The sequence below is a fragment of the Sinocyclocheilus anshuiensis genome, unplaced genomic scaffold (genome assembly GCF_001515605.1).
Source record: "Sinocyclocheilus anshuiensis isolate Anshui unplaced genomic scaffold, SAMN03320099.WGS_v1.1 scaffold329, whole genome shotgun sequence".
NCBI lineage: Eukaryota > Metazoa > Chordata > Actinopteri > Cypriniformes > Cyprinidae > Sinocyclocheilus > Sinocyclocheilus anshuiensis.
Window position 1 is genome coordinate 1,813,863 of NW_015540881.1, and position 22,414 is coordinate 1,836,276.

The following is a 22,414-nucleotide window of genomic DNA, read 5'->3' on the forward strand; positions in this document are numbered from 1 at the left end:
CAGCCATTTTTGCTGCGGTGCCCGGGGAGCAGTTGGGGGTTCGGTGCCTTGCTCAAGGGCTCCTCAGTCGTGGTATTGAAGGTGGGAGAGAGCGCTGTACATTCACTCCCCCCACCTACAATCCCTGCCGGTACAAGACTCAAACCCGCAACCTTTGGGTTACGAGTCCGCGAGTCTAACCATTAGGCCACGACTTCCCTTAAACTGCATAGATAAACCACGCTGTCAGCAGGCATTTCATAATCTAGTAGGACAAAAACATTATTAATAATTCTGATATAACATTCCAGTTGAGAAATGCAATAAAATACAATGTTTTGTTTGTTATATTCCAATATTCCAGAGAATATTATTCAAAGAAAAACCAAAGTGAAGTATGTTCTTACTTCACTCAGTCATTTATTTACTTTATAACAGTAATAAATATCGGTTCTGCATATCGGTTATCGGGCACATAAACATGAAAATAATTGGTATCGGTATCGGTTATAAAAAAATCAATATCGGTCGATCACTAGTCTTAAGTCGCTGGGGTATATTTGTAGCAATAGCCAAAAATACATTTGTATGGGTCAAAATTATAGATTTTTCTTTTATGCCAAAAATCATTAGAATATTAAGTAAAGATCATGTTCCATGAAGATATTTTGTATATTTCCTACTGTAAATATATTAAAACTTAATTTGATTAGTAATATGCATTGCTAAGAACTTCATTTGGACAACTTTAAAGGCGATTTTCTCAATATTTTGATTTTTTTTTTGCACCCTCCGATTCCAGATATTCAAATAGTTGTATCTCGGCCAAATATTGTCCTATCCTAACAAACCATACATCGATGGAAAGCTTATTTATTCAGCTTTCAGATGATGTATAAATCTCCTTATGATTGGTTTTGTGGTCCAGGGTCACAAATATTTATTCAATGTCAATTTTGACAAAACCTCGTCTATGCTAATAGTCTTACTTTGCTGACAAGTGTAATTCAAACCAAGTACGGGAGGACGAATAGGGGGGATAAATTTAAGTCACGCATCAATCAGAGCCAGTAAACACCCACTTACATGGTTGTTATGTGAGCCGTTCATGTTCTCAAGTGCATGAAGGTTAATGCCAGGTCTGCCTTTCTCTGGTATCATTCACACAGCGACAGTTAATGTAACAGCAACCATGCAGATGACAGTTTATATTGCCATCAGAACCATTAAAAAGTACGTTGCTTGTACCATGATACAAAGATGGTAATGCCATGGTAATTTGATACAGAGTTTCAGAAATTTGAATGATTATCACATTCAAACTGTATATTCCATGTTATTCTTATTGGCTTTTGAAGTGTTTGGTCTGTGACCTTTAATTTCATCAGTAGGATCGGAGGAAGCAGACCCATGTGTTACGGAGCGTCACAGAATGAGCTCTATTCATCTTCATCGCCCTCTTTCATTCCTGCTCTGTTTACTCTGGCAGAGAGCGAGCGATTCTATTATTATTCCTGCTTGTAACCTAGTGTTGAGCGATGCCATTAGGAGCCAGAGCGCTAGAAATATACTCAAGTATACAGCATTCATAAGATATGTTTTTAAATCCAATAATCCTCATTCACGCAGGCTGTTATCGTAGATCTAGGTCACAAAGACCAATGGCTGAATGGAATTGCGATTCTAAAAGCACACGCTCTGTGCTGACTCCACGAAGCTCACATATAATGCAATGCAGTGCAATATACAGTCTATGTATCATATGAGGTGAGAATATTGTGTATTAGGGGGATGAAACCAGTTCTTAAGGTCAAGAGTAGTGATTTTGTTTAGTCGTAGACGGCGTGTTCTGGATTGAAATCAATGGCTGAACACCTGCTGATGTTAAAATAACTCTCCATGTTCAATTTGGAAGAAAAGAGGATTGGATTTTTCTTTTGAATGACAGCCGAATCTATTCACTGAGGCCTTGAAAGGCAGCGCTGTCTGGCCCATCTGCTATTTGTGTGTGAAGCTGCAGTTGTTATGCTATGCTAAGGGACTGTACATGTTTGAACGAGTCAAATTTTTGCCTATTAATGGTGCCACTGAGGTGGTCTTGTCATTTGCCTGACAATCTCTCTTTTGGCCCTTCGACAAATAGTCAAGGACATTCGCCTTATGTTGAGTCCTGCATCCCAGGCTTTGCTTTTCTACAGAGGCTATTCTGAATTCCTTCTGACATTTAACTGTCAAGATGTCTTCCTCTTTTGGTATCTCTGTTTACTTTCTCTAGTGCTTTGCTGTCTCTGTCCCTCTATCTGTTTGTCTGGTGTCTGAAGGAAGAAGGGGGAAAGCGTATTGCTGAGTGTCGAGGTGGGAGCCGTTGAGATTTAATTATTATGAGTGCCGGCTGCCGATTGGCTGATACCGTATGGGAAGAATGTCACCAAGCTTGTGACCTACAGTATATCAGAAGGAGGATGTGGCTGATAGCTGAGGCTAGACACTCTGAATTAGGAAGTTGCTACTTGTGTAACTAAGTTCTGCCCAGTGATGCCCCTTAGTCATGGTTTCACTTAGTTATTTATGCTGACTTATAAGAGGGACTAATGTGTTAATTAGGGCCCTATGAAATCTGTTTTATTTTTTCCAAATTCCATTTTTTCCATTTAAATTTTTCTACACTCTGTTTTAATGGTCAAATTAAATGTTATTCATCAAAAAGCATGTCTACTTAATTGAAATCATGAAGCTTACAATATTAATCAGCAATTTATTAAAAGTTTTACAAAAATGACTTTAAGGCCCAATGACTTTTTTTTTTTTCTCAAATTCAGTTTTCTGTTCATTTTCTGGATTCCATTTTAATGGCTTCATTAAATATTAATAATCAAAAGCATCTCTAATTAATTGATTTTATAAAATAATTTACTGTGTTTTTGTTTTTTGTTTTTTTTTTCACCCAAAATACTGCATTGTATATTTAAATTTTTCTGCTAAAGTTCTGCTAAATAATTTTTCTGGTAAATATTCATTTAAAAATAATGTTTTAATAATAATTGTATTATTAGTAGTAGTACTATCATTACATTTAAGTAATGGTTTCTTCAAATTAAACTGAACTTTTGTTTTGACAGGTTGCTGTGAAGACCATTAAATTTCCGTTTGTATATGACATAGGCCTATTTTTTCTTAAAAGAAACGGTAAAATGCTCATAAAGTGACTCTCAGAGCAGTTTTGGAGATTGTTTATGTGTTTATGTACTCGTATATTGAGGCAGCAGAGCCTGAAACATTGCGAGCATCACCAAAATTTGGCACATTCTGTGACAGTCGCGTTATACAGTAAATTAAGTTTTTATGACTGGATTCCGCTATTCTGCCGCGTTTTCTGCATCGTGGAAATCATAGGGCCCTAGTTAATGAGCAAAGTGGGATGGGAATATTATGAGGATGAAGATGTCACGCGTTCCTTCCTGTATTAGTGAAGCTGGTGCTCACTTTTTTTCCTCCTGGTTAAAAATAAAATCTTAGTCCACAGTGAAATCTGGGTTTAACAGCTCTGACACAACTTCCCCCTTGTGACTCAGAAATGGGGACAGATCGCCTTGACTGTGAACCTCCATGTAATTGTGATTTGGGAATTGTATGTGCTGGTTTCACTGTTGCTCTGTACTTAAACCAATAAGCTTCTGTTGGTGGTTTAGAGATACTGAGACAATGAGTTGCTGTATTGAGTTTCTTTACAGTTTTCTCTATTAGAATGATTTTTGAAGGGTCATGTGATACTGAAGACTGGAGTTAATGGCTGCTGAAAATTCGGCATTGCCATCACCGGAAAAATAAATAAATAAAAGAGAACAATTATTTTAAATTGTAATATTACACAGTATTACTGTTTTATCTGTATTTCTGATCAAATAAATGCAGCATTGGTGAGAACGAGAGACCTAATTTCAAAAACATTTAAACACAAAAAAGCTTATCGCCCCTGAACTGTATTACACCTAGTGCTCAGGTTTATAGTTAGAACTGAAGAACCGCATAGATATCAAGTTAGTGTATTCATTCTTAGACTTAACATGGCTTAAAGGTCTTATCTTTAAAATGGAAGTATTTGTCGGTGCCTTTTTATAGACAGAAATCACATAGTGATGATATAAGGTGTGCATGACAGTCTAGTTATTTTAAGAAACGGTTATTTTTAGATAAGGTGATTTAAGAAACGTGCTGAAGAGATAATAAATGATTGTTAACTAAACAAATATGCCCATTGAGTTTTATTATTTGACGGGTGTAATCAAATGTCATACAGGTGTAATCTGTAGTGTTGGTGTCAACAAACCTCTCTTTCACTGTAATTAATTGCCAATTATAGAACAATTGTTTTTTTGTGAAATGTATTCATTTCTCTGGGTGTATTTATTTGGATAAACAGAAAATGCTGGAATTTAGGTCAGCTTTCCTTGAAATATCTTACTGAATCATTAAAGATGTTGTTGATGAAAATCAAGCCTTATTTGGGCATCATGACTTTTGCCTGTATTCCAGCTGAGCCTAACACTCTTCTCTAGGGAAGGACATAATCAGTTTATGTTCTTAGATTAAAATAGTTTTTTGTTTGCCTAGAAGAATATTTGAAGCTATAAATATATTCATTGAATATTTAGGTACATATTGTTTGGTTGTTTCCCAGGCATGATGAAGTCACAATGATATTCCAAGTTGTAAGCTTTTTCCTAAGCACAACCTATGTTTGTTTCTCTGCAGGGCCGACATGTCAAAACAGGTCAACTGGCTGCCATCAAGTGCATGGATGTCACAGGGGTGAGTTTATTTTCCTCTCTACTTCAGTATTGACCTCTTATTATGCTCTGAAGCTGTTGAGATCTTTCACTGACAAGATGTCGAAGCCTCTTGAAGAGTCCTCTGCTCAAATCTGCAGGTTTATTTTAGGCTTAGTTGATCTTATTTCTGACGTTTTATTATATCCATGTATCCTCAAGGCTTAGTTTTCTCATCATTAGCTCTCTGGATGATAAAATATGATGTCTTCTTAATAACCTTTTAGCATCCCTCTTTATAATAGAGCAGAAAAGATAAGGCTACAATGTCTTCTGTGTTTTTAAAGTTGAGTTCCCTCAAGTGACAGTCATTGGGCTGCCATTTTTTTAATTCAGTTGCAGTATTTCAGTCACGTCTGTCTGCCCTTTTTAACGGCAGATTTTTCCAATCTTATCTTTTTATTTTTTAATCTGAAGTCAATTTAGCATTTAATAAGCTGTTGTAGATTTTGAAATACCGTAGCGAATTCAATTCACAAGCTGTTATGATTTCACTGGCCACCGTTGGTTGTGTTTGTAATGGCTTGTGGCTGCCCCCTGTTATTTCGGGGTGAATAACGCTTGATTAGCAGGTTTCATGGATCCTTGTTTTGTAGGACAAACCTCTTCCCTGTACTATAGACTATGGCTGTTTCAAAACCTTATCGACTGTCTTCGTAGACATCATTTTAGACAATATATAAGTGTTTGTAAATGCCAATAATGCACACATGGTCTAGGTTGGCAGTACAGTAGGTTTTGAGACCCATTTTATAATGCAGGGTCCCCATGTAAAACTGGAATTAGCAGGGTATTGTACAATTATTTTCTAATAATAGAAAAGTCAGAAATTTCTACAGTGAAAATAAATATTTCTAGTTATGCTGATCTCTATAATATTTAATAACGAAGCTGATATAGATACAGATATGCAAATTTTATTTTCTTTATGGCTGATAACTGATAAGACAAAATTCTATTTCTATTTTTTATTTATTTATTGTCTAAATAAAAAATAATACTTTAAATATTAAAATCAGTTGTTTTAAATGATGCAAGGGAATTTGGCCATCACAATATTATTATTTACTGAATACAAATTTATATTCTGAGATATGCTAAAGATTCAATTTAGCATTATTATTATTAGTAGTAGTAGTAGTAGTAGTAGTAGTACATTTTTAGCATTTTTTAAGATTAATTTTAAGTGAGCATTGGATGAAGACACGGGTAATCTAAATGTTAAAATAGAAACACCTAAATATCTAATATTGACCAATAACAATAAATCAAATCTCCAAATCTATAAGACAATAACAAATACGGTAAAAATATCATGCATCCCTAATATTGAACTGGCTTGAAAGCACTTTTTGTTGTGTTATTATCCTGTAAGATGATTTTTAAAATCATCTAGTAAACACAAATTCCTCAAAGTCCTGGAAATTCATTGGTTGGGTGATGAGGGAATCCAGTTATCAGGATGGGGTTGTTCCTGGAAATTGTGTTTTTACCTGTAGTGAATGAGAGAGCAGATAAAGAGAGTTGTCATTAGCTCAAATAGCTGTTCATCAGCAGAGTCCAGCATGCTCTTGAGAAGAGCGCATTGAGTTGGGGGGCTTGAAAGTCTCCCAGAGGGACACTCCAGTCAGGATGTAATTCTTGGGGCCAAGAGCTAATCCTGTGCTCTCTGCCCTCCTAATTTCCTGCTGCATGTGTCTTGACAGGAGGAAGAGGAGGAGATCAAAGCTGAGATCAACATGCTGAAGAAATACTCTCACCACAGGAACATTGCCACCTACTATGGTGCCTTCATTAAAAAGAACCCTCCCGGTGTGGACGACCAGCTGTGGGTGAGTACCGTGTCCCAGTAAGCCAGTGGAGATGGAGAGAGTGTATCCATCTGTGCTTCGAACACACTGCCCTGTGTATATGTGGTCTTTTATGGGCCTATGGGGAAGTGTATGATAAATGGGCCTTGAATGAACATTGATGAACAGGAATCAAAGCACCGTTGTCTCTCCTACAGACTTGTTGTCATGGAGAGTTAATGGAGCTCTATGCTGGGAAAAGTTAAGGACTTTGTAAAGGCTGTGAAGCCTTTTTGTAAAGATTGGAATAATAGAATTTTTATGTACTCTTATCACTCAGTTGTGAGTTGGGCTGCCCCCTAATAGTCGACTAACCGTTAGTCAACCAGAAGAAGCTTGGTCGACCAAAGTTTTATTAGTCGCTTAGTCACAGAAAAATAAATCCATATTGGCGAAGTCACGCAGTCCATGACGGACAGATTGTTAACGGCTGGGCTTTTATGGCCACTCAATCTAATGTTCACCTAGAGAAATGTGCGCTATTCAGTGTTTGTGTGGAGTGTGGAAGCTGAACAGTAGCGCTCACTGCAGGACAGATGGAGGCGCCGGTGCGGTCATTTGCTCTTAAAATACTTGGTCATACAGATAAGAATAATACAGCTTTCGAATCTGTAAAGACTCTACGTTTATTTGTGTGCACTCACAATAACAACAAATCATTGCACTTTTGTAAAATAATGAAAGCAAACAGGATGTGCTTTCTGCCATCTCTGTCTCTGTGAACGCGAAACTCTGTGTATATTTGCCTTACAGACATAAAAAATATATCTATATAGAGTGAAATGTCTACTTTAAAATAAACCAATTCCAATGGAAAACAGATATTCTCAGATTATGTAATCCGTAGCAAGCATACAGGCGCGTCCATCCACTACTGCGGCGATGCCGAGTCAGTGTCGCCGACTTCATCTCTTAAGCCGAAAACAAAGAAAGCACCAGTTTATCAATACATTATTAAAATGTTAGTGCAGCATCCTTACTGTTTTTCCCGACACATTCATAATCATTACTTCTGCTGGTGCTGTGGCAAGCTTTTTGTGTGCGCTTGAGCGCTTAATAGGCAATGTAAAGGCTCATTATTATTATTTAAATGGTTTATTAATAAACATGCGATTACCTCGACTAATGCTTCAAATGAACGACTACTAGTCAACCAGAAAAATCTTTAGTCGAGGGCAGCCCTAGTTGTTAACTCCTAGCCCGAGTTGATGTGTGCTTGAATGTAGTGGCTGACCAATATAGGATTTTCAAAACCCAAAGCCAATATTTAGAGATGAGGTTGATCTATAACAATATAATGCTGATATAATATAAATAAGTGGTTCTCAACCAGGGAACCGGGTCACAGGATAATTTAAAATTACATTAAAAATATTAAATCATTTTTTTTTTTTGTATTTGAATTTCATTTATTAAAATGTTTAAAAAAAAAAGGAAAAATATATTTCCTTTTTTGTTTCCCCCCTTAACAACCGTTTTAATGAAAAACATACAGTTCTTAAAACTTTTGGAGGCACAAAATTTATTTTGGGTAATTCATTTAATAAACTCCCAGTTTGTGTTAATAAAGCAGTTTAAAGGGGTCATATGATGCTGCTAAAAAGACCAGTATTTTGTGTATTTGGTGTAATGAAATGTGTTTATGCGGTTTAAGGTTCAAAAAACACATTATTTTCCACATACTGTACATTATTGTTTCTCCTCTATGCCCCGCCTTTCTGAAACGCGTCGATTTTTACAAAGCTCATCGGTCTGAAAAAGCGAGGTGTGCTGTGATTGGCCAGCTATCCAGTGCATTGTGATTGGCCGAGTACCTCAAGCGTGAGACGGAAATGTTACGCCCCTCACCATATTGTGATGATGCCCTGTCAGGCCGGAGCGATGATTCAAAAACATGAAAACCCACTATAAACGAGGCATTCGTTGCATCCAGTGGGGACATAATTATGGATTATAATGACTTATACTGTCTTTTTACGCTTGAGAACGGCGCGGCTGGTGATTTCGACGGAGCGTCCGGAAGGACATGTGACGACTCTGGGCTGGACTCCGCTTCGTCCACGGTGAAAGCCGTCTTTGCAACTTTACAGATCTTCTTTATGCACCAAGAGCTTGTAACACTCCAAAGAGAAAGGAAAATCATATGACCCCTTTAATAATTAGCAGCTTTGTCATGATTACAGCAGAAATACCAGAAGGAATATTATAGCCTAGGCCTTTCAAATATTGTGTGACAATTGGTGGGCCTTCAATTTAATAGATTGAGAACCACTACTATAAATAATAATTTAATTTAATTATACCAATGAGACCAATAGAATTTTTAATATAAATCAAACGCAATTTTACACAAAATTCACTCAAGGCTCACTGGAAAATATTTAATTATACTCACTGTATACAATAGTAATAATCCAGTAAAAATAGGTTTGATTTTCTTGTGTTTTAACTACATTATTTGTCAAAATTACCCGAAATTGAGTGATCTGTCTATTGTAAGACTGATTTGTCTGAGCTATGCTCAGATTTGCAGAAAACCTGAGTGTGAAAATTGATATCAAATCAATTACATTTAAAACTTGGAAGTTGTTCACAGTTCCAGTGATGCAATTACTGTATTTTGCCATTCTACTGATAGTGTTTGGCCTACACTCTCAGACAAAAGGTACAGAACTGTCACTGGGGTGGTACCCTTTCAAAATGAACTAATATGTACCTGTAAGGTGCTAATATGCGCCAACAAACGTACTTTTTTTAAGCTTTTGTAACATAGGGTTACCCACCCCAGTGACAGCTGTTTATCTTTTTTTCTGAGAGTGTATAATGAAGCAAGTAATGATCTCTTCTCCATAATAAGTAAATTCGAGAGGGCATTATTTAAATCTGCTGACTATACTTCTGTTCTTTCACTTCATCTCCCACTCTAGTTTACTTTTCTCGTCCATATTTTCTTCTCCTGACAACTCTTTCCCTCTTCCAGTTCTCTTCTCTTCCTCAGCTGAAAGACAGGTCTGATAGTGGCAGGGTAATTTGTGTTGTTTATCAGCGACTGCAGGGACACACGGGCACATAGATGTAGCGCTCCACCAATAAAGATAGACATCGCAGGAAATGAAGTGCATTTGTGACACATCTCAGCGCTGAGTGACAGCTCTTGAATGGGCAGACCTTTCAGATGAAGGGTGACATTCCCTCTGCTGTAAGACTCGAGGGCCACAGACCTCTTCATTATTCCCTCTGACCTGACAATCAAAAGCCCAAAGACACAGATTGGGAAAGAAGCTTTTGGCATGATCAAGTGATTGAAACCTACATTCAATTTTGCTCCTGCTCTTCAGGTAGTTGGTGTGCATGTTTCCAAGGGAATCCATTCACTCTGGCACTCAGCTTCAGCGCTGTTCTTGCATAAGCACTTTCTATTTTACGATTGCTCTCACCAACTTAACACAGCAGTTAGTGCTGTGGACTCTGAATTAAGCTTGAAGCCTATAAATACTCCTTCAGTTTTGTCCTTGTGCACAAAGATTAGTTTGCAGCACATTCTTTTCAGTCTGTTGAAGAGGACATAGAGGCAATGAAAGCCTGCACTTTAAAAAGACCAGCTTACACCAGCATGTGATTTTCACACATCTTTAGGCTGGTTTTTGCTGGACTAGCTTTTAGAGCTCCTGTTCAAACAGCAAGGTTGACTAAAAAAGCTTGTTGGTTAACATAAAGAACAAATAAAAATACTAAATATAATAAAATAAGCATTTTTGATGTATATTCACATATTTAGTTCACTTCCCGAAAAAAAAAAAAAATCCTGATAATTTACTCACCACCATGTCATCCAAGATGTTCATGTCTTTCTTTCTTCAGTTGAAAATAAATTAAGGTTTTTGAGGAAAACATTCCAGGATTTTTCTCCATATAGTGGACTTCAATGGGGTGAAGGTTCAAATTGCAGTTTCAATGTAGCTTCAAAGGGCTCTACACGATCCCAGCCAAGGAATAAGAGCCTTATCTAGAGAAATGATCTGTCATTTTCGCGTTTCATGTCCACGACTTCACGCATTACGTAATCACATTGGAAATGTCACAAGTGACGTAGGCAGAAGTACTGACCCAGTGTTTACAAAATGATTGTGCAAAGACTAAATCAAACGCCCTTTACAAAAAAAGATAAAAACAACGATGTCGGACCATTTTGAAGTTTGAGGAGAAAATCAGATGGAGTTTATTACTACTTCTGCCTACATCACGTGTGACCTTTCCAATGTGATTACGTAATGCGAGATGTCGTGGATGCGCATCGCAGAGCTAGTGTAAGATAAGCATTTCTGGTTAAAAAGTATATAATTTTTTTTTTTAAGAAAATGACCAATCGTTTCACTAGATAAGACCCTTATTCCTTGGCTGGGATCGTGTAGAGCCCTTTGAAGCTGCACTGAAACTGCAATTTGGACCTTCAACTCGTTGATCCCCATTGTAGTTCCCTATATGGAGAAAAATCCTGGAACGTTTTCCTCAAAAACCTTCATTTCTTTTCGACTGAAGAAAGAAAGACCTCAACATCTTCGATGACATGGTGGTGAGTATGTTATCAGGAATTTTTTATTCTGGAAGTGAACTAATCCTTTAAGGTATCAGCATCAAACACAGCATATACTGGTCTTTTCAAATGAGTGAACTGAGGCAATTGAGTTTTGATTCTGTTGAGATTCATGTTGCTGCGAAAATGCCTAAACATCACGCAGTCCTACTGTATGTACACTTTTCTGTCTAGGAGACATGCATTGGTGCTGAATCACGGCCTACGGCTGAGTGAGATAGTCTGTGAAAATGAGTCAGCATCTTAAAATAGAGAAGCACCATCACCCAAAACACAGCCTCATGAGCAGTGCTCAATGATCTCATTCTTCCTCCTTCATGGCATCCTAGACAGAAAAATAGCAAGTTTCTCATGATTCATAAAGTATTAAAGAGGTCAAGCAGCAGATGTTTCTTTGTGTGTTGTTGTGGTTTTATATGTCATAAGTGGATTATGATTTGCTCAGACATCAAGATTACTGAGCTTAACTTCAACTGTTCTTACACAATGGATTTATCCTTGTTTGAACTTCACAATTCTTAAAGGTAAAGTTTACTCAAATGTGAATTTCTTTCTTCTGTTGAACACAAAAGAAGAATTTTTGAAGAATGTTGGTAACCAAAAAGTTGCTGGTAGCTATTGACTCCCATAGTGTTTTTTGGAAGTCAGTGGCTACCAACAAATGCTTTGTTACCAACATTCTTCAAAATATCTTCTTTTGTGCTCAACAGAAGAAACTCACGAGGATGAGTAAATAATGACAGAATTTTTATTTTTGGGTGAACTATCCCTTTAAGTCATACTGGCCTCAGAAGCAAATGTTCAGTTTCAGAGAACTGAATAATGTAAAGTGTTTCCTTATTTAACTGTAGGCCATTTCCAGATGCAGCCAGCTTGAGTGGCTGTTGTGTGGTTGAGCACACATCTCTCACATGGAGTATTTGAACCTGAGCTCAAGGGCTCGTGATTAGACAGGACACTCTCCGCTGAAGTACGATTAGAGGAGCTAGAAGCACAAGTCACTTCCAATTACAACAGAATAAGGCTAAATCGGAGGGTTTGAGGATCAGCTAAGTTGACTAGCTACATTTTGCAGCCATTTTCATATCCACAACTGGTGTGTTATGTTCATTTGTTGAATGCAGCATTGTTGTAGCATGACAAATTGCTAGTATTTTTGTAACTTGGCTACGGTTTTTTGATAGCTTAGTTGTTTTTGTTCTGGAAAGATGTGGTTTTAATGTTTTATACAAACAACAATCAGGTACTCAACAGTGCAATTTATTTAATGGGCCGTACTTGTCATTTTCATTTGCAGCAAATTAAATATAGCTTCTACGCTGAGTAAATTCCATGAGGTAGGTGTTTAAAAAATGTAGGTGTTTCTCAAAACAATTTTTTTTTCAGATTTCTGTACTAGAACAGTAGATTTAGTTATTTGTCAGTTGCCCTTTTCGTGAGAACAAATCCTGTTTTCATTTGTAAAAGTTCACTGCCTCCACCCGGGAAAACAAATGGACAAAGATTAATGGGCTTTGTTTAACTTCTGTAATATGGGCTTATCCGTATTACAGTAATATCACCTTTTGCTTCTGAGGAATTACCCTTCCCATTATTACAAATAATCATGACACCTGAAGAAAAGAGATGAACTTTCTTCACTTGAGTTAAAAGTTTGAAGTGTTATTGTGTTCTTTTTTTCATCCCTTTCTTTTCATTCCTGTTTGTTTTGTTTTTGTTTTGTAGTTTTTGTTTTTGGTTTCGTGTTTTGTGTTTTTTGTTTTGTTTTGTGTTTTTGTTTTTTGTTATTGAATTGAGCAGTCAGACAAGACATGCACTTCTAGATTTATACTCAGTTGCATCTTAAATGAAATTCACATCAGATATTAAAGTGAAAGTCCCTCCTGATCTCTTGTGCTTGCCACTTTGCCAGCAAGTTTTGTTCTTGCAGCCAAATCTGGTCCGATTAAAACCTGAGTGATGCAGCCTTTTAAACACTGCACGTCTTGGGTCTGAGAGACATGGACCGGTGGGAGAGGAGGGGATCAGATCTTCAGCGCATGACGATGGTGACAGGCCTTTCCTCCTGTCTGCTACATTTATCCCAGCATCCACATGCATATTAATGGACACTCTCTCTCTCTCTCTCTCTCTCTCTCTCGCTCTCTCTCTTAGCTTGCGGTTGAGCAGTACTCAAAGATTTATGTCCTCCATTTGAATGTCCCTACTTGGGTGTTTGTGTTGAATGCTGCAATATTTATCATGTTTTTTTAATGATCTGTGGGACTTTCCTCTTTGTCTTAATATATGATAAAATCCACCCAGTGCTCTACGGGGCATAATCCCATGGATCCAATGAAATATTAACGGGCTGATTAAAGCAGTCAGCCCCTGTCGTGCTGTTTGTTTGGGTTTTGTTTGTGATTGTTTGCAGTTTAAGTGGGTTGTTCTAATATATTTTTGATAAGCAAATGGTAGGCGAGGGCAAAATTAGAATAAATGGGACAACTGCACAGAAATGAGATTTGGGGCTAAAAGTTGTTGAAACTGTTTCAAGACCCCTTGAAATGGTTTAATGAACAGTTTTCTTTTCTGTGTTGACATTTTTACTATTGAAATGAAACATACGTATTAAAGGGGAATGACATTATCATTTTAGAAAGTGTTTGATTGTTCACAAATCTGTATAGTGCTGAAAGTGTATTTATGTAATAAAAGTGAATGTAGCAGTGCAATGTCATATAGATGACCTCAGAGCTATCAGACATAGACTCAAAGCCATAAATCTATAAATCATAAGTCTTTAAGGGACTGTGTGAAAGACAAAAGGATGATTATGATTTGCAGGAATTGACTTGTGTTGTCTCTACAGCTGGTGATGGAGTTCTGTGGCGCAGGCTCAGTGACAGACCTGATCAAGAACACCAAGGGCAACTCACTGAGGGAAGACTGGACTGCCTACATTAGCAGAGAGATCCTCAGGGTAACGGCTCAAGTCACTGTGTTTTATTCACTGTCTTCCCTGCTGTGCTTAAACTAGCATTTGGAACATGCTTGCTGTTTTAGGGGATTCTAGCTGGTCAACAGTATAGACTGGCCTATATAAATATATCTAATCAAATTCTCTACTGTTCAAAATTTTGGGGTCAGTTTAAATTTTTTTGTAGAAACTGAGATAATTTATTTTTCTAGGATGCTTTAATGAATATAAAGTTTAAAAGAACATTATTTATTTTAAGTAGAATTTTTAGTAACTGTACATTTTGTGCATTTTAATGTATCGTTGCTAAATAAAAGTATTAATTTTACTAATGTCCAATGTTTAAATAGTAGTGTATGTAGTATGCATTCAGAAGACCTTAAATCTAGAGCATGAATCGTTTTGTGTTCCACAGAAAAAATGTAATTGCATTAGATGACACATTATCATACCAAGTTGCATTTATTTTAAAGAATGGCAAAATGCGAATAAATGTTCAGGAAGTGGAAGTGGAAAAATGTTTTGTTACTTTTTAAGTGTAAAATGTCATTTATTAAATGTACTCATTCACAACCTAGTTTACGAATAAAGGATTCTGCCTTTCTCTCCTAATTCATGTTTGTCTCTTTTCCAGGGCCTCACTCATCTCCACCATCACAAAGTCATCCACAGAGACATCAAAGGCCAGAATGTGCTGCTAACAGAGAATGCGGAGGTCAAACTAGGTAAGAGCACAGCCCTGAGGCTCAGATAACTTTGCATAGCATTTACATGCCTCACTGTGACTGTGCAGAGAAGGTTTCAAAGCAAAGGTATGTGAAAGAAGCATGGCCCAGCAATGCTAATGCGCTGTTGCCTTTAGCGGTGCCCCCTTTAAGACTCTGCGAGGAAATGAGCATTGACTGTGAGACAGAGTAGGCTGGAACAGAGGTAAATCAATTAGCCTGTGAGGGGTAAATAATTGATCATCCTTTAGTTGACAGTGCTACTCTAGCAGATTTCATAAATATGCTGAAGGCTGAATGCTAAAGGTTTGTGATTGCGAAAGGAGCTTTTCAAAACAAATAGTTTCTTTTCTGTCTCTCTGCCTTGAGAACATTTGTTTTTATTTCATCACATTACATTTCTGTGTTTACTGTGAGGAGAGGCCAATTACCTGAAAGCACAGGCACTTGCATGTCAGCGCACCTATTTGATTTATCACATGTAAATGTTTTCAATTTTTCATTTTATCATGTCTAGTTAAACTAGCTTCTTATGTAATACAATTCTTTATAGGACGTCATCTATCTTGAAAGCATGTACGGCACTAACCACAAATGCAGCAGCTGTTGATTTTTTTTCCACCCCTAAGCATGTTGTGTAAACGTGTTAAAGGAATAGTTCACAAAAAAAAAGTAAATTCTGTCATTAATCGCTCACCCTCATGTCTTTCCAAACCCGTAAGACCTTTGTTCATCTTTGAAAAAAAAAATTATGACACAAAAAGTATTCTCGTAGCTTCATAAAATTAAGGTTGGACCACTGATATCACATTAACTATTTTAACAATGTCCTTAAGGTAGCACTACCTTTCGGGGCCTTCAACGTGGTAGTTCCCTTGCTGTCTATGCAGTCAGAAAGCTCTCGGATTTCATCAAAAATATCTTAATTTGTGTTCTGAAGGTAAACAAAGGTCTTTGGAACGACATGAGGGTGAGTAATTAATGATAGAATTTAAATTTTTTGGTGAACTATCCCTTTTAGTTTCCAGCGACAAGCAATGGACCTTTTTCACATTTCCGGGTTTCTCAGCAGCGGAAGTCGTCATAGTTGGGTTAACTTGAACAGCGGTGAATGGGAGAGCACCACAAATATATTTCTTTGCATTCCCATTTGCTCAAATTATCAATAGAAAAACTCCACGATAGTGTTTTCATGACTTTCAATAAAAGGGAAAAAACTGAGAGAGACTGATAACTGCAGTCAGAAGAGAGAACGATGTCAAATTTACCGTCCCTCCCATAGACACTGCATTAGAAACACCCGCGCATTAGCGTTAACTAGTATTTTTGTAATTTGATACAAAGGTAATATAATACAAAGAATAGTGTTATAAATGTACAGTATACATTTAAAAAAAAAAATACAAATAGAAAAACTTTCGAGGTTTTATGATGCTGATGACCGTTAAACGCATGACCGTTAAACGTTAAACGTCTTTTAATCATAAAAATCACAGTCTTGTGAAAAGGGTCCATTGTTCAACACTGAATGTGGAACTGTACTTTAAAGTCTGTGTGAACTGGAAGTTGCTGCCGGCTTTATTTCAGTGTAGTGATGTATTTCCAGCTGAAACGGAATATTGAGTAGAAGGCAGGGTTTTATTTTTGCGCTCCTCCTCTCTGTCTCTCACTCATAGCAACCTAACAGTTGGAGGGGTGTGTTTAAGGATATTCTGCACAAGCCATCAAACTGACATCATCAGAGAAGGAATGCCATTCCAGAGCAGAAGCAAATGTTCAGATTTTGATTAAAGATTAAAATGACAAACAATTTTTTTTTCAGCGGATTAACTTTCACAGATTTATTGTTCACATGAAGACTAGCAATGTGAGCTAATAAAGTAAATAAAGTCACTTTAAACATCAAATACTTTTAATTACCGGACGTTTTTGGACTGGTGAAATTCCCCAGTGGGCAGGGCTACTCTGCATGAAGGTGTGGTCACCTTAGAGAATTTTGGCAAAATTTCGTGGTCAAAAAATATCTTTCGCAATAGTATACTGTATCAAGCGATACATAAAACACCACTCACACAGTAGTCATTTGCTGTTGGTCAATGCAGTAAATTCAAGTGAACTTTAACATTAATAAATTCTGTGTGGGGAACTTTTTCGCCCATGCGGAAAATTCACAATTTAGCTGAAATTCAATTCAATTCAAGTTTATTTGTATAGCACTTTTCACGATACAAATCGTTGCAAAGCAGCTGTACAATATATGTTTCTACAATATATTTAGTAGTAGCTTATCAGTGGTGACTATGTCAGTAAATGTACATATGGCAGAAATGTTTGGAAAAATCAATTAAAGACGTAATCAAACAGACTATGAACACTGTTAACACAGTGTTCTGGATCCAAACTGAAGCTTGTGTAAATCCTAGTTACCGGCAGAAACAAATAGAGACATAATTAGCGTAGCTGCTGTTCCAAGTTCCAACCAAGCAAAATTGATTTGTTTAACCCAAGCTAAAGAATAGTAATGTGCATTTGATCAGATATAACTGCAGTACAAGATTATGAGATGCATTATTTGAATGCTTGGACAAAGAGATGTGTCTTTAATCTAGATTTAAACAGAGAGAATGTATCTGAACCCCGAATCTTATCAGAAAGGCTATTCCAGAGTTTGGGAGCCAAATGCGAAAAAGCTCTTCCTCCTTTAGTGGATTTTGCTATCCTAGGTACTACCAAACGTACAGAGTTTTGCGACCTTAGGGAGCATGATTGATTGTAGTGTGATAGAAGACTAGTTAGGTACACGGTAGCTAAACCATTAAGGGCCTTGTAGGTAAGTAATAATATTTTGTAACTGATACGGAACTTAATAGGTAGCCAGTACAGAGACTGTAAAATTGGGGTAATATGATCATAATTTCTTGACCTGGTAAGGACTCTAGCCGCTGCATTTTGGACTACCTGTAGCTTGTTTATTGAGGATGCAGGACAACCACTTAGCAGTGCATTACAATAGTCTCCAGTCTAGAGGTCATGAATGCATGAACTAGATATTCTGCATCAGAAACAGAAACAGGTAACATGTTTCGTAGCTTGGCAATGTTTCTAAAATGGAAGAATGCAGTTTTTATAACATGGGAAATATGATTTTCAAAAGACAAGTTGCTATCTAATATAACACTCTAGTTGCAAATTGTAATCCAAGAGATTCTGTGTACTGTTGTCCAATAAGTAATATCTCTGTCTTATCCGAAATTAATAGGAGAAAATTATTGGTCATCCAATCTTTTACATTTTTAACACGCTCTGTTAGCTTAGATAATTTAGAAGTTAAATCTGTTCTTGTTGAGATATATAGTTTAGTATCATCAGCATAACAGTGGAAACTAATCCCGTATTTTCGAATGATATTACCAAGGGGCAACATGTATATTGAAAATAGCAGAGGACCTAGGACAGATCCTTGTGGCACTCCATAATTTGTTAATCTAGCCACTGTGCTAAATAAAAACCTTGGATTGTTTTGGTTATTTTCTATGAGTTTGTGGATATGCCCGGCCCTGGCATCTTTTGGAGCCTGTCTATAGCTGGACACACTGTTTTTCCATGCAATTCTAAAAACTTCCAAGTTATTTTTTCTCCATTTGCGCTCAAGATTACGAGTTTCTTTCTTAAGAGAATGGGTATTACTCTTGTACCATGGCGCAGTACGCTTTTCTCTAACCTTTTTCAATTTGAGCAGTGCAGAGATCGTTTCCACCGAGTCTATTTTTGCTGCTCTGCACACGCTAAATTAAAGTAACAGCGCATTGTTTGCAGTAAATATGAACATGGATTGACACGAAAATTTAGTAATTACACCATAAATGCATATTATTAAAGTCTACTGTGTTTCAGTCAACACATATGGCTTTTTGGGAAAGAGCACTTTCGATAAACAAGGCAATAATAGATGCCACTCGTGGAGTTAGAAAATCAAAGTTCTTTATGAACGGCAGGATTGCCTGTAATAAAGATTTAAATAAAAAAAGGAAAGGCAGTAGAGCTGACTATTTCTGTCAATGGTAAGTTTGGTCACTATGTATAGTTATAAATGATAAAAAGAAGGCTTTAAAAAGATCGGTATCGGCAGATACCGTGTGTGATCGGCCTCAAAAATCCTGATCGGACCACCCCTAATTTAAAGCAACAAGTCTCCTAACCCCTTTCGTGTCCTCGTCTATATGTGGAAAGCGGTCGATGTGCTGCGTATCGTCTCGATCAGGCTCCTGAAGTCCCTCTTCAGCGTCCTCTTCAGCTTGGTGTCGTTAACCCCCGCGTGCAGCACGACCGCTCCGATGCTCTAGTCGCCCTTCGGGATCATGGGTATCTGCGCAGAAACATCAAGAACATGAGCACCAGGGAAATGGTGAGTGTGCACTTTACCTTCAGCTAACGTAGCACGGACGGGCCAGATGATGGAGTCTCCGATGATCACAGCGTCGCGTTCCGTCTCGCGGAGGGAAGCGAAGCAGTTCCGGGTGGAGATCTCGAAGACCGGAGGTGGCGGAGGGGGAGAGGTTGTCGCCCGGGGCCTGGCTCGTGTCTTCCGCTGCGGGTGCACCCAGGGTCCGTGGTGTCCCGGCGCCGGAGTGAAGGACATCTGGGAAGATCGCATCCTGGGTGCACGGGGCCTGTGCAGAGAAACACACGGAGTAGAGGTGGTGGGAGGGTTAGCGGCGCACTGTATACTTAGCCCGGACTTGTGAGCGTCAGCCCGGGATGTTTCCAGCAACCGAATGCAGCTCGAACGTGTCCTCACCTGCACTTAAATGTAGACACACATCCGCCATTAAAGCAAGTAGCAGTGAGTAAAACAATGGTAATGTGTGTGAATAGAGTATTAGCAATGTAAGCGAGATTAGCGGCAACCATGCTGGCGATGCTAACGGGCTATAAGCTAATAGCGGACTCGGGAAATCAAAATAAAACTAGTGATAACAAGGCGCTCTGATTGCTTTTGTTGTAGAATACGACAGGGGATATATTCACACGTTATAGAAATGAAAATGGTGTATAAAATTGATATTAGGATAAAAAAATAGACCATAAAGAATTAACTTGACGGAGCTCAGACTCAACACACAGCAGCAACAAACAGGAAGTCTGTATTTTGTTTGCAAAGTTTCACACAGCAACAGTATATGTGACCACACCATGATATCTTTCACTTGTCAAAACAAAATCTTAAAGATGGCTTTTATCACTTTATTGCATCACATCTGGTTAGTACATGACATTACACTAAAATAATTGTTTAATAACTTTGAAACAAGGGCCTCAGTTGTACTTTAGGTGCTGTCTCGTTTGCTCACAGTGGTAGAGAAGTAATTGCATCATGGCCTATAGACCTTAATCAGGCTAGACGCCATGTTGAATTTAACACCGATGAAAACGAGGCTGTGAGGTATAGATTATAGTGTTTACAATGGCACACATTTTAGGCCTTAGATATCGTAATTTTCACAACTACTGATTTTTTTTTTTTTTTGAGGATAACTTTTGTTAGCTGAACAATCAGTTTGTTTTTAAATAACAGTACAGTCCATTGAATGCACTGTACGTCTATCCCTCACAGCCTTGTTTTCATTCCTGTTAAATATTAAATATGGCGCTATATATCTATAGTTCTTGCAGTTAGTACTACCTGTCGTACCTCTGTAGCTCTCAGCATTTGCTTAAAACTAATCAGACTGTTTTCCTCTCCATCTATTTTATCTGAAACCCAGTGGACTTTGGTGTGAGTGCACAGCTAGATCGCACCGTGAGCCGCAGGAACACTTTCATCGGCACTCCTTATTGGATGGCACCAGAGGTCATCGCGTGTGATGAGAATCCTGATGCCACATATGACTATAAGGTGAGCTCTCCTTACTCAGAAATATATAATCTGTGACACATGATATTCTACATGGTCTTGAAGTGGTAATCGCGTTGTGAGAAAACATTCAAATACATTTTGGTTGTTGCTGTGCTGCTGCAGCCAATGAAAATTCTACTCTAACAGCAAAACTGCAGAGCGCTCTCATTTCAAATTGGTCTGCAGTGATTTAACTGGAAGGAGAGTATTGATCACGGCTCCTCAATTTACTCAATACACACGTGAGCATATGCAATCAAAATCTAATAAACTTGCCTTGGTAATAATTTAGTCACCATTATCCACAAGTCACTCACGCTAATACAGTGATCTGTGCTGCGGCTGGCAGTGTTGATAATGTCACTATAACAGGACATGCCACTATCCTCCCCTTTCGTGTCAAAAGAAATATTGGCTTGTTTCTTTTTCGCTTTAGGCTCTAGTCTGTGTCAATGCATGTTTAAAATGTCTCTGAATGTTGCAGTTTTAAAAATATATTCAATCATTTTCTGTTAATGGTATCTCGTGAGTTTGGTAGAGCCTCCTCAGACACTATAGTTGTCAGATTTGTTCTATATTCACTGTCTCAGAGACAAGTGTTAAATGTGGAGTTAATAAAAAGTGGATTTTGATGGAGAAAATGAAAATCCGTTCAAGTACATCAACATCTACTTTAAAGTTACAGAGCTGCATAAACTTACATAAGGACCAAAACATTATTGCAGTGTATTTCAGCAGACGGTTTTCTGTTGTTACACTTACAGTGCAGCTATAATTATCTAAATTGAGATTTAATGTCCAACATGCTGTGTGTGTTATGATTAGACAAAAAGCCTTCATAAAGGTAAACAAAATTTCTGACACTTCCCGTGACCAGGTAATGACGGTTTTGCCTAATAATACCCTTTAATGGTGGTAATACAGTAGCACAAAAGCTGTTACGGCTTATTGCTTAAGTTGAAATTGTGTGCGCTGTTAAGGATATTATTTTACTACACACTCAGACAGACATGCTTACATGTTCCTTTTTTAGGACCTTCCTACAACGTATTTTAAAACGGAGCGCCAATACGGCATGTGAACCTGTATTAATCAGATTTGTATCTCAGTCCAGTTTTGTCTCATTTTGTTTTTTGTTTCCGTTTCTTTTGTGTTGTCTTTTTATTGTATATTTTTTGTGTTGTTGGTAATTAAAATTAGATTATAATTAAAATGTTCTCACTGCAATTAATTTGTTTTTATGTTTGAACCTGTATTAATCAGATTTGTATCTCAGTCCAGTTTTGTCTCATTTTGTTTTTTGTTTCCGTTTCTTTTGTGTTGTCTTTTTATTGTATATTTTTTGTGTTGTTGGTAATTAAAATTAGATTATAATTAAAATGTTCTCACTGCAATTAATTTGTTTTTATGTTTGAACCTGTATTAATCAGATTTGTATCTCAGTCCAGTTTTGTCTCATTTTGTTTTTTGTTTCCGTTTCTTTTGTGTTGTCTTTTTATTGTATATTTTTTGTGTTGTTGGTAATTAAAATTAGATTATAATTAAAATGTTCTCACTGCAATTAATTTGTTTTTGTTTGATCCCT

The 22,414-nt window shown here is 37.4% G+C and overlaps 1 protein-coding gene across 1 annotated transcript in view; it reads left to right on the forward strand.

Annotated features, from left to right (window-relative positions):
* LOC107688496 (TRAF2 and NCK-interacting protein kinase-like) overlaps window positions 1-22,414 on the forward strand; it is a 125,101-nt gene that overhangs the window by 69,185 nt on the left and 33,502 nt on the right. Inside the window, exons 3-7 of the mRNA XM_016486182.1 lie at window positions 4,732-4,788; window positions 6,512-6,637; window positions 14,101-14,211; window positions 14,843-14,933; window positions 20,699-20,829. Of these exons, the coding sequence (XP_016341668.1) occupies window positions 4,732-4,788; window positions 6,512-6,637; window positions 14,101-14,211; window positions 14,843-14,933; window positions 20,699-20,829 (516 nt within the window). The remainder of the gene's footprint in view (window positions 1-4,731; window positions 4,789-6,511; window positions 6,638-14,100; window positions 14,212-14,842; window positions 14,934-20,698; window positions 20,830-22,414) is intronic.